The 13473-nt window shown below is 29.9% G+C and overlaps 5 protein-coding genes across 5 annotated transcripts; 2 read left to right on the forward strand and 3 right to left on the reverse strand.

Annotated features, from left to right (window-relative positions):
* Positions 1–14: 14 nt before the first annotated feature.
* On the forward strand, positions 15–871 carry PFY1 (profilin; the record flags this gene model as incomplete). Its single annotated transcript, XM_064861646.1, has 2 exons — positions 15–27; positions 504–871. The coding sequence occupies 2 exons, from the start codon at positions 15–17 to the stop codon at positions 869–871; spliced, it is 381 nt and encodes a 126-aa protein (XP_064716601.1).
* A 446-nt stretch (positions 872–1317) lies between these two features.
* RTC5 (Rtc5p) lies at positions 1318–3033 on the reverse strand (the record flags this gene model as incomplete). The annotated part of the gene is made up of 1 exon (XM_064861647.1): positions 1318–3033. The coding sequence occupies one exon, from the start codon at positions 3031–3033 to the stop codon at positions 1318–1320; it is 1716 nt and encodes a 571-aa protein (XP_064716602.1).
* Positions 3034–3889: 856 nt separating this feature from the next.
* On the forward strand, positions 3890–8278 carry RPO31 (DNA-directed RNA polymerase III core subunit RPO31; the record flags this gene model as incomplete). The annotated part of the gene is made up of 1 exon (XM_064861648.1): positions 3890–8278. One exon carries the CDS (start codon positions 3890–3892, stop codon positions 8276–8278), a length of 4389 nt encoding a protein of 1462 aa, XP_064716603.1.
* A 1960-nt stretch (positions 8279–10238) lies between these two features.
* GEP4 (phosphatidylglycerophosphatase) lies at positions 10239–10793 on the reverse strand (the record flags this gene model as incomplete). Its single annotated transcript, XM_064861649.1, has 1 exon — positions 10239–10793. One exon carries the CDS (start codon positions 10791–10793, stop codon positions 10239–10241), a length of 555 nt encoding a protein of 184 aa, XP_064716604.1.
* A 508-nt stretch (positions 10794–11301) lies between these two features.
* On the reverse strand, positions 11302–12366 carry BIG1 (Big1p; the record flags this gene model as incomplete). The annotated part of the gene is made up of 1 exon (XM_064861650.1): positions 11302–12366. The coding sequence occupies one exon, from the start codon at positions 12364–12366 to the stop codon at positions 11302–11304; it is 1065 nt and encodes a 354-aa protein (XP_064716605.1).
* Between the last annotated feature and the right edge of the window lie 1107 nt (positions 12367–13473).

Consider the following 13473-nt stretch of genomic DNA (forward strand, 5'->3'; position numbering starts at 1 on the left):
TAAGATAAACAAATATGTCCTGGCAAGGTATGTAAATAAATAATATGTTAGGTTTTTCCGGGTGTTTTGGATAAATGTGCAAGAAAAACAGGGGATTTCAAGATTGACAATTTTGTTGATCCATGTCTCTGACAATGGTAGGAGAGTTTAAGACGATAACTTTTGATGATATTTGATAAACTTTATTGTCAGCTGGTCTATCAGTGTTGAGTATCGTAATGAATTTTTTGTTTTCTCTCGAAATGAATAAAATTTAGCCATTACCATCAAGTTATTTAATTTTTGAATGTATTTTACTAACATTAACTAAATACTGGGGTATTATTAATTAATATTTACAATCTAAACATTCATGAAAAGAATTAGTATATCATGGACTTAATTATAAGGGCCTAAGTTCTTGATTAATGCTTTTTTTTTAATTTATACTGTTTTCTTCATGTTTGATTGTTATGATTTTTTCCCCATTGTATTTCAAAATGACTGTCTTATTTTTAATACAGCTTATACGGATAATCTATTGGCTACTGCTAAATTAGACAAAGCTGTTATTTACTCTAGAGCAGGTGATTCTGTTTGGGCTACATCTGGAGGATTAACTTTACAACCAAATGAAATCCAAGAAATTGTAACTGGATTTGACAATCCAGCTGGTTTACAAAGTAACGGTTTACATATTCAAGGACAAAAATATATGCTGTTAAGAGCCAGTGATAGAAGTATATATGGTAGACACGATGCTGAAGGTGTTATTTGTGTTAGAACTAAGCAAACTATTTTAATTGCACATTATCCAGGCACTGTCCAAGCTGGTGAAGCTACTAAGATTGTTGAACAATTAGCTGATTACTTAATTAGTGTTCAATATTGAAGTGAATTTTTGTGTTATATTTTGATATATTTTTATATCCTTGATCTATATAGCCTCTTGATAAAAATGAAATATTTGTTTGATATTAATTTTCTTTTAAAATTTGTTTTTACTTTCTATTGGTATATATATACATATAGCTATGTACTCAACGGGATTCATGATCAGATAACTAAAAGATATTGATCGGTAAAAGTGATGGTAGATACTATTAAATGGATTGACAGAAAGGTGTCATAAGGTTTCGAGACGTCTAGAAATCTTCTTGGTAGCATAGTAACATATATAAAAACGGTGTGTTTGTGATATGACTTTGAGTTTTCAAAAACTAGATAAGATGTGAATACAAGTTAAGTAAATTAAATGCTACTAGATACACACTTATATAAGAATATGTATAAAAATATATGTACTTGTCAACAATGGCAATGATCATATATTAATATTTATATTGAACCGCCACTCCGGTGTTGTCCGATAAGTCCTGCCATTTCTAAAAGAGCACGATCTTCTCCAAGACTCTTCAAATTAATCTGTTGTCTTCTTTTAGCCTCTGCCTCTTCCCATTCTAAACTTTTGATTTGTTCAGCTAATTCTTTTTCACCACCACACCCCCATACTTCCACCTGCTTTATTAAAAATTTTATCTCAAAGATATTTGCGTGATTTGAATGAACTTCATCGATACAGCTTAATAATCCAGGACTGATAGCACCTCCATATCCAATATGCCTGAAGACACCAAATTCTAGAGAATTATCTAATGTTAAAGAAACATTACCAGGAACATACTTCTTGTGGGTTGGTTTGATTATAGGTTGTTCATTTCCAATTCCAATACCTCCACCATTTGTGTTAAAATATACAATGTCCGACTTTGTAGCTTTATATATATCAATCCATGGTGATAATTGGTATATGGTGGTTCCTTTACCTCCAAATTGGCCTTTATTGGTAATTTTCCATGGTTCTTTAATTATAACAGCAAATATTACTTTACGTTTCTTTAATAATGATTTTTCAATGAATTGTCTATCATTTTTTAAAATTTCGTATTCTTCTAAAAACTTGTTGTAACGAGGATTTTTTTGTTTTGCATATTCAGTACCATCTAAAATTCTCAAACCACTAATTAATAAAATAGTTGGCGCTAACCATTTAAACACTTTACTTTGAAACGATCTCATTGAAAATCCATATTCTCCGCCAATGTATAATTTTTGAATATTATTAATGATAAACTGGTCTTGTGGTATCATTAAGGTAAGCAAAGATGCTAAACTCTTTGTCATTAAGTCTGTTTCTTGAAAAGTTATTCTTAAGGAGGAAGAGATTTCTAATTCGTCGGTTTTGTATAACAAATGTTTAAAAAGAATTGACAGAGGCTTCCATAGATTAGGTAAATACATTGAAATTGCATTTACAAATTGGTTTTTTGTAATATTATTGCTATTTTTAGAATTTATTGTTCTTAGAATATTTAAACATATCGGTTTATAACTCTCCATGTTTCGGTTTATTTCAATAACATCAATGATGGAGTTATCGTTGGGTACCAAATCCCAGATAATTAGTAACCATTGAAGGAATGGTAAAAGATTTTCATTGGATATTGATAATTGGTTCAATTGAACATTGTCATAATTTTGTATAATTTCTTTAAAATTTATTGAACTGTTTTCCAGATTTTCATTATTACTCAAAATATTTCTCGAAGATTTGTTTAATTTGCTAGGTGTAATTTCAGTCGCTAATGAAATGAATAATAGAGTTGAATAATTATAGTTTCCATAACCTACAAACTTGGTAAACTTATCTTTGTCTAATAACAAAATTGTTTTTAATAAACCAATACCTGTAATTTCTTTAAATGGTGAATTAATGAAAGGGAAATTACTATAAACTCTTACCATTTTCAAAGTAGTTATTATTAAACCCGCATTGTCCTTAGGAATATTCAACCAGCTGATAACATCTTCATCTGATAATGGTTCTGAAAGGCTCACCTTACCAATTTTTTCTTTAAATGATGACAATTCAAGTTTCCTAAATTCTTTGACAGCTTTGTTGTCATAATATAACAAAATAGATTCTTTGGTGTTTAAAGTATTGGCAACATTATTTTTAAGACTGTCTGTCTCAATTGAAGTACTTTGTCCCATTTTTTATGGCACTTCCCTGTGATTGTATTTAAAATTCTGTTTTACTAATAGAATGCAACTTTCACAGTAAAACTTGTTTAAAAAAATCCTTTGATATAGAAGTAACTGATTAGTCCAAAGTTTTTATTATTTTATTAATTGATAACAATAGATCTCTTCATCCATATATGATTTTTAAAGGATCTTTAGTGAAGATTAAAATGGAATTCCTTAACATAGAGTAACATCTATTATTTCTTGATATAATCATATTTATATTTAAATAATGTTAGAAGTGATTATTTAACAGGCGCTATCATTATTCCATTATATGTTCCCTAAACTTTTTGCTATCATTTTTAACGAATTTTCGCATTTTTGGGGAATTCTGATCTCATCGCGAAGTTTTTGGAATTTTATAATTAAAAAAAATTAAAAGTCTCGAAAGAATTACAGAAGAGGTGATGAAGTAAAGGTTGGCATTGATCCACAAGAGAAGTAAGAACGTTGAAGGAGATTGGGAAGCTGAATCACAGCTTTCAGTGTACTAAGACATATACATATATATATATATATATATCCAGGCGTTTGTGGGTTGTTTCTTTGCTAGATTGGTCATTTCTTGGGGGCATCTTTTTGTTATTACTGGTGTGATCAATACCGATTTTGTGGCTTTAAAACTTCAAGAGGAGTCTTCGGCGAAAATTATACAGAACAGAAAGAAACTTTCAATTATATACAAGTTAATATAAGATTAACAACTGAATAAATCTAACAACAAAAAGTTAAGGAACATATATAAAAAATAATTGAAATTTGGGATTAAAATATTTTAACAACAAAAGAATAATTAATTAATTTATCGACATAAAGTGCAATGAAGGAAGTTGTCACAGGGGAGGTTCCTAAAAAGATTAGTGGTATTCAGTTCAGTGCTCTTAGTGCTGCAGATATTGTTGCACAATCTGAGGTGGAGATCTCTACACGTGATTTGTTTGATTTAGAAAAGAACCGTGAACCAAAAGTAGGTGGTGCTTTAGATCGTAGAATGGGTGTATCTTCCTCTTCTGCTGAGTGTGCCACTTGTCATGGTAATTTAGCATCCTGTCATGGTCATTTCGGTCATATTAAATTGGCTTTACCAGTGTTCCATGTCGGTTATTTCAAGGCTACTATTCAAATTTTACAATGTATCTGTAAAGATTGTTCTGCACTTTTATTATCTGATAAAGATAAAAAACAATTTTTGAGTGAAATTCGTAGACCAGGTATTGATAATCTAAGACGTATGGCTATTTTGAAAAAGGTTAATGATCAATGTAAAAAACAAAGAAGATGTTTAAGATGTGGTGCGTTAAATGGTGTTGTTAAAAAGGGTGCAGCCGGTGGTGGTACAGCCTCATTAAAGATTCTTCATGATACTTTCCGTTGGGTAGGTAAGAAATCAGCTCCAGAGAAGGATAAATGGGTTGGTGAATGGAAAGAAATCTTGTCTCATCATCCAGAATTACAAAAATTTGTTAAACGTTGTACTGATGATTTGAATCCTTTGAAGACTTTGAACTTATTTAAACAAGTTAGCTCCGAGGATTGTGAACTATTAGGTATTGATGCCACAATAAGTTCAGGTAGACCAGAAACATATATTTGGAGATATTTGCCAGCACCACCAGTTTGTATTAGGCCATCAGTTGTCATGCAAGATTCTCCATCATCCAATGAAGATGATTTAACTGTCAAATTGACCGAAATTGTGTGGACATCATCATTAATTAAAGCAGGTCTAGAAAAGGGTATATCTATCAATAACATGATGGAACATTGGGATTATCTACAATTGACTGTTGCTATGTATATTAACTCAGATTCTGTCAACCCTGCATTGCTTCCAGGTGCATCTCCTGGTTCAGGTAAATCTAAACCTATTAGAGGTTTTTGTCAACGTCTAAAGGGTAAGCAAGGTAGATTTAGAGGTAATCTTTCTGGTAAGCGTGTTGATTTTTCCGGGAGAACAGTTATTTCACCAGATCCAAATTTATCCATTGATGAAGTTGCAGTACCAGATCGTGTCGCTAAAGTCCTTACATTTCCTGAAAAAGTCACTCGCTATAATAGACGTAAATTACAACAATTGATTATTAATGGTCCACAAGTACATCCAGGTGCAAATTATATCCTTAAAAAAAATGAAGAAGCAAGAAGAAATTTACGTTATGGTGATCGTATGAAATTGGCTAAGAATTTACAAATTGGTGATATTGTTGAAAGACATTTAGAAGATGGTGATGTTGTCTTATTTAATCGTCAACCATCGTTACACAGATTATCTATTCTATCCCATTATGCAAAGATTCGTCCATGGAGAACATTTAGGTTAAACGAGTGTGTTTGTACTCCATATAATGCAGATTTTGACGGTGATGAAATGAACTTGCATGTTCCACAAACAGAAGAAGCAAGAGCAGAAGCAATAAATTTAATGGGAGTGAAGAATAATTTATTAACTCCAAAATCTGGTGAACCTATTATTGCCGCTACACAAGATTTCATTACTGGCTCCTATTTGATTTCACATAAAGATTCCTTTTTTGATAGAGGGACTTTTACGCAACTTCTATCCATGATGTCTGATGGTTCTTTGCAATTTGATATACCCCCACCAGCTATTATGAAACCTCAATATTTATGGACTGGTAAGCAATTATTTTCTCTTTTAATAAAGCCAAATAAAGATTCACCCGTTGTTATCAACCTTGATGCTAAAAATAAGGTTTATGTTCCACCAAAAAGCAAATTATTACCCAATGAAATGTCTAGAAATGATGGTTTTGTTGTTATTAGAGGTTCCAAGATTTTAAGTGGTGTTATGGATAAATCCGTTCTTGGTGATGGTAAAAAACATTCCGTATTTTATACTATTTTAAGAGATTATGGACCTCAAGAAGCAGCAAATGCCATGAATCGTATGGCTAAGTTATGTGCAAGATATTTGGGTAATAGAGGGTTCTCGATTGGTATCAGTGATGTTACGCCAGCAGATGATTTAAAAGCTAAGAAAGAGGAGTTGGTAGAAATTGCATATGCCAAGTGTGATGAATTAATTGATTTATATAACAGAGGTAAGTTGGAGACACAGCCAGGTTGTAATGAAGAACAGACTTTAGAAGCAAAGATTGGTGGTTTATTATCGAAAGTTAGAGAAGAAGTCGGTGAAGTTTGTATTAATGAATTAGATAACTTGAATGCACCATTGATCATGGCTACTTGTGGTTCTAAAGGTTCTACATTAAATGTCTCTCAAATGGTTGCTGTTGTTGGTCAGCAAATTATTTCTGGTAATCGTGTTCCTGATGGTTTCCAGGATCGTTCCTTACCACATTTTCAAAAAAATTCCAAAACACCACAATCAAAGGGTTTCGTCAGAAATTCTTTCTTTTCTGGTTTATCCCCACCAGAATTCTTATTTCATGCTATCTCTGGTCGTGAAGGTTTGGTTGATACTGCTGTTAAGACAGCCGAAACTGGTTATATGTCTCGTAGATTGATGAAGTCTTTAGAAGATTTATCATGTCAATACGATAATACTGTAAGAACGTCATCTAATGGTATTGTTCAATTTACATATGGTGGTGATGGTTTAGATCCTCTAGAAATGGAAGGTAATGCTAAACCGGTTAACTTTAATAGATCGTGGGATCATGCTTCCAACATTACATTTAATCAAAAAGAAAAAGGTTTGTTACCTTACGTCATTCTACAAAAAACAGATGAGGTTTTAAAACCACTCGAAGAAAGATTAGTTAGATATGATAATTTAGGTAATGTACTTCCTGATGAATTGGAGGATATGGAGGAATATGCAGATCAACAAGATGCTGAAAGAGACTTCTACAAGTCATTAAGAGAATATATTAAAGTCAAGGCAGCTCGTTTAGCGGCAATTAGAAAATCTAGGGGTTTGCATGAATTATTAGATGAGCCAGCCAAAGAATTGCAGAGTATAGATATGGACGAAAACGCCTCTGAACAAGCTATAGAATCTGTTGATCAATTATGCAAGATAACAGAAAGAACCGTTCTTGAATTTTTGAATATTGCTCTTTCAAAATATCGTAAGGCAAGAGTGGAACCTGGTACTGCAGTTGGTGCCATTGGTGCACAATCTATTGGTGAACCAGGTACTCAAATGACTCTGAAAACTTTCCACTTTGCTGGTGTTGCTTCTATGAATGTTACATTAGGTGTTCCTCGTATTAAGGAAATTATCAATGCTTCTAAAGTTATTTCAACTCCAATTATCAATGCTGCTCTAGTTAATGAAAATGATGAAAGAGCAGCCAGAGTGGTCAAAGGTAGAATTGAAAAGACTTTATTATCTGATATTGCATATTATATTCAAGATGTTTATAGGGACAATTTGTCATTTTTGGAAATACGTATTGATCTTGGTACTATTGAGAAATTACAACTAGAATTAACAATGGAAGATATTGCAGTTGCTATTACAAAGGCTCCAAAATTAAAGATCCAGGCAGCAGATGTCAGTATTGTAAGTAAAGACAAGATTACTGTTAGTGTATTTCCAGCAGATTATAATGCCAAATCGATTTCTACCTCAGCAAGTGTTAAAGATTCAGGTGAATTAGATGTTTTCTATAAGATGCAATTGTTACGTCGTGCGTTACCAAACATTGTTGTAAAGGGTTTACCTGATATATCTAGAGCAGTTATTAATATTCGTGATGATGGTAAAAGAGAATTGTTGGTTGAAGGTTATGGTTTAAGGGAGGTTATGTGTACAGATGGTGTTATTGGTAAGAAAACTACTACTAATCATATTCTTGAAGTTAATGCAGTTCTTGGTATTGAAGCAGCACGTTCTAGTATTATCGGTGAAATTGATTACACCATGAGTAACCACGGTATGAGTGTCGATCCTCGTCATATTCAATTATTAGGTGATGTGATGACATATAAAGGTGAGATTTTAGGTATTACAAGATTTGGTTTAAGTAAAATGAGAGATTCTGTTTTACAATTAGCTTCCTTTGAAAAAACAACAGATCATTTGTTTGATGCAGCTTTCTACATGAAGAAGGATGCAGTAGAAGGTGTGTCTGAATGTATTATCTTAGGGCAAACTATGTCGATTGGTACAGGTTCATTCAAGGTGGTTAAACCAACTTATGTAACACAAGAAAAATTAAAGCCAAAACCTACATTGTTTGAATCATTGGCCTCTGGTCCATTATTGAAAACTAATTGAAAAGATAAAATACAATATTTTTTATTCCTTACATTATATGAAAAAAATTATAAAATTAAATAATTGGTTATGAAGTTTACATAGATAATAAATAAGCATTAATTTTGTACAATAAAAGTTTTAGTTATATAAAAGTGTGAACGGTACATGTTTTGTCGTTTATTGTGGTCATTTATGGTTATTTTAAGATGTAAAAAAAGAATGATACAATGTAAAAAAATAAAGGTTATAAATGACTCAATTTCTATATACTACCTTTAGGTATTGTAAAATCATTCAGGATAAGCTGAAAAGAATTGTCCCAAAGTTAAATTTTTATATTAGGACAAGGAAAAGAAGATAAAAAATCAAATTGTACAATTTCTTTTTAAACATTTCAAATAAAACTTTTTTTGTAGCAAATACATTAATAGCAATATCACTTAATCCCGACTACTAGTATCAATGATATTTTTCGTATATTTTAGAATAATTTTTTAAAAAGATTGAAAAGGTTATGGAAATTTTGTTTATCTTTTTAAAGTTTTTCATCTCTTTTAATACCATGTGTAATTCCACAAAAATAAACTAGAGGTTAAAAATCAAAAACTAAAAATTTGACTTAGATCCAAATAAATATGTAATAAAATTAGCAGCATCAAACTAAACTATTTCAAAAACACAAACGGAAACTAATAAAATTTTATCCAAAATTTAATTATTATTATTATCTATTGTTATGTATATCTAAACTCATAATCGTAATATGATGAACATAATAAATAAGAAGAATCAATCTATTGATCACCACACATAAATCAAGAATATTTATAAAAAAATGTATCAAAGTTTTCTGGTTAATGAGTTATTATATATTATTTTACTCACATTTTTTTCTCATAATAATAGGAACTATATTAGCATCTCCAATAATAGTTATTTTAAAATTGCTCTTCTGACATATAATGATAAAAATTTTTCTCCCCTTAATATTCTTCTATAGAACAGACAGAATATAAAAATTTATTTGAAATACATAGAATGCTTCATTACAACTTCCTTATGTAAATTAATATATATATGAATAGAATTGCTTATTTATATATTCTTTTATTCTTAATAATTGTTATCTTGTAAAAAACTTGTTTACTATGGAATGTGTATTACACACATTTCTAATTAAAGTAGTATCTTGTTTTTTACACAATTATTGACTCATTCTAATATGACATTCGTTCAAATAACCAGTTTCTTATTTTTTAATTAAGTCTCACAGAATATTTGAGTAATAATCAATGATAATAAACTACCAAAATATTCAATTCAAGGTTGGATTAAACAATACACTTCCAGAGTATTTTACAAAACACAAAATAAGTGAATACACTGATAAAAATATAAATATTATATTTTTTTTGTTATATACATCTGTTTATTGTAGATTGTTAAATTAGATTATGTTAAACTAACTATTATCAAATTAAGATATGATTATTTTTATTATATGCGAGTAGAAATATAGGCTCTATAGAATTTAACTGGTACAATGTATCTTTCAAGATTATTATAATATAAATACTTGTATTATATTACTCTTAATGAGTGTTAATTTTTATTTTCATAAAAGTTCAAAGCTATCTTTACTAATAGGAATAGTATCTCCAAAAAAACAACAAAACCACAAATACTTGCAACAATGATTTGTTATAATATTGGTATTTGAAGGTGGTAAAAAATATTTAATATACATTAACATCAAACATGAATCTTATGAAAGTTCAAATAATTAAAATTTTCAGTCATTTTATCCATCGTATTTAATATACTTAGTACTATTTACAGGATGTTTTAATACGTAACTTATCCATCATAAATAATTTATTTAAAGGATCTAATTTTTTTTCTTTGTTCTATCATTTATCATTTATGTTTTTTTTTTAATTTAAAATTGTTCTATAATTAATTGAATGACTAGAATATTTCAAAAAAATAAAGAGAGAAATCTTTCAAATATTATTAAAGGATTATTTGATTTCTTGACTCCATATTTCAACCATATCCCATATGAGCCCATCAAGTTAGACATCATGATGTCCGTAAACAATCTGTCTCCAATTACAGCAACTTCATCAGGTTTTTCCACTATTTTATTTTCAACAAAGTAGTCGTATATTTCTTGATGACAGCCCGGTTTTTTTACAAAATGTCTGAATACAGTAACACCGGTTTTTTCTTCGAGAAGTTTGGCTTCTTTTAAACTATGATCACTCTTAGAGCCTGCTGTATTACTTACGATCAGTATTGCTTTACCAGGATAATACTTTTTTAATTTTGCCCATTGATCGTTATATGGTCCCCATATATGATTTTGATGAGGATATGAAATACAATTATCTTTATCCACTACAATTGCCTTAATTTTATCATTTAATGGTATTGGTATGCCATTGAATGTATTATAAATTGAGCTAGGTTTAATTAAGGATGGCTTGTATAATGCTTTAAATGCATTAAATGCCCCACTCAAATTACTCATTTGATATACTTGAAATTTAGAACAAATATGATTTATAATATACTATTTAAATCTTCGTTCTACAATAATACCTATAGTTGGAGTGATGATAGGTCAAATTTAGTACTGTATTAAAAGATAGATCAAAACATGACGCCTGACTGTTTACGAGTGAAATATGTAGGTAGACCTTTCCTTAAGTAAAGCAAGTTTTTTTGTAAAAAAAATATACAACAGCAATTGAAAGACCAGAACTAGAAAAAAGAAAAAAGAAAAACGACACAAAACTATGAGAATCGAGATCTATATGCTTTATCATGAAAAGTAGTAGTGCTATCTACTTATTTTTTCCCATAAACAGATTAAGAGAGTACAGACATTACTATATAATATTATTTATGTACTCCTCTGTCTTCTTTACAAAAGAAGAAAAAAAAAGTTATTCTAAAAAAGAGAGGTCAGATATAAAAAAGTACGAGGCAAAATTCAACGCTATCATTATTTCTTTTAATTACTATTGATAAAATTCTCACTCCAACTTTGATTTTTCTTTCACATTATTTGTTTCTTGTCCTTTTGTTTCTTGTTTTCGCCGTTCCTCTCTATTTATCTTGTCTGAATCGTTCTCTTTCTTTCCATCTTTCGATAAAGAAGATAACGATGGTTTTTGTGGCCTATTTCGTCCATTGGTGAAAATGTTCCGATTAAATACCAAACAATACATTATAAAAATAATTGTTGTGGTAACAATTAACTTCAATAAAGGATAGTTGTTTTGAATAAAATCACTATCAAAGATAGAAACATAATGGTTATGCAACTCTTGATGTAATGGTTTATGCTTATTTCTAATAATTGGTACATCTAATATTCTATTATTCTTTTCAAGATCTCGTTTTCGTGATATAATATCATTGAAAAACCCATCATAGTGATCCAATAACGACAATCCTGAAGATAGATCTGCTTGTAAGTCAGGTTCTAATGAAGTGAGAATAACAGTTTGATATGGAGACGGAATTTGACCAAGAACATATTTCAAATAGTTATCGAAATGATTTATCGTCTCACTTCTAACTTGATCATCGATCGAATCCAGGGCAGGAAAGTCAATCCCAATTATTCTTTTATCTGTATCTAAATATGGTTCATATTGTGTTGTATCATTACCAATCAATCTTAATATTTTACTAACTTGACATTTTTGTTTTGTAAAAGCTATTAAATAGTCAAATGTAGATTGATCAATTTTAACTTTTTCGAATTTCAAACCGGTGGAACTTAATTCAAAGGAACTCTCCAGAAATCTGAATCCATCTCTATATTTAACAAAATCAAGTTCATTTAGCCCAGGGATATTAATGAAGATATAAGCATCAGAGTTACAATTACCCAATAATTCTTCACTAATAATTTTGAATGACTCAATAGGAACTGTTTGTTTATAATTATAATTCTTCTGATATTTGATTAAACCAGGGGCTAGCGAATATGAATACATTATAGCTGGGACTGTATTAGTGGCAAATGTGCCCAATACATATTTAAATAAAAGGATGGTCATCCATAGTTCCAATAAAAATTTAGATAGCATGGTTTAATAATATAGGGAAGAAAAGTTAAAAATAAAATAAAATCAAAATTCCATTTGTTTCTGTTGTTATTTTATTTGGTTTTGTATATCTATCTGCAGGAACAGAAGTGAAGAGAAGATATGATAAAGTATGTTCTTCTTTTAACAACTCGGTTATTTGACAATACAAAACGTAATACCAACCAAATATGTTCAGTAGTTATTATATTATTAAACTATTCAGTTGTCAATGTTTAATCTAGAAAGACAACATAAGCAATAAAAAACGAGAAGAATATAGAGGTCAAAAAAAAAAAGATTACCTTCTATCTTTTCAATTCTTGTTTCCTCTGTTGCGCTACGTTAGTTTGGTTATATTTGCTTTGTATTTTCTGGTAAAACAGATACCTTCTCTCCCAATATTAGGGCTTTATTAGGGGCGTTTCTGTTCTTACTTTCTCAAATGGGTTTCCAAACGGTGAAAGAAAAAGAATAAGACACACAATGTACAAAGACAAAACCAAATAACCAGCGTTCGACGGAGCTTATATCTATATATACCCAAGTAATCAACAATCGTTGTTAAAAGAAGTGACGATACACTGTCCAAAGAAATTTCTTATTTGTTGCAATGCACCCATTATTGACTGTTTTAACTGTTTGACGAAACAATCAACAAAGCCGACAAAACCAATTAGAATTGTCTGAACAAAAATGAAATCTAATGATGCATATTATCCAGTTATTTTGAACCTGTTCATATTTAAATTTATTTTTATGCCAATAAACAAAAAAAAAGAAAATAGTGTGTAATATAATATATACATATACATAGTATTTAGAATACACCATATAAATATTCTGTCTCTCTTTGTGCTTATCACTGCCCGGGGTTCATATATTTCTAGATATGTTAGGGTTAGAGATACGTTTTTGATTGTTTTTCCTTTTCTAGCATTATCATTTTTAGGGTTGATAGATGATGAATTTTTCCTTCCAAAAACTAAAAATAAATAGCAAGAAAACAAAAAAAAAAAGAGAAGGTCAATAATGATCTTACAGAAATAAATAATTGGTGACTTAAAAATAATACGATGGGCTAATGTGCAACACTTTTAGACTGGCTGT

Source organism: Arxiozyma heterogenica, assembly GCF_036370985.1.
Source record: "Arxiozyma heterogenica strain weizmannii chromosome Unknown scaffold_9, whole genome shotgun sequence".
Classification (NCBI taxonomy): Eukaryota; Fungi; Ascomycota; class Saccharomycetes; order Saccharomycetales; family Saccharomycetaceae; genus Arxiozyma; species Arxiozyma heterogenica.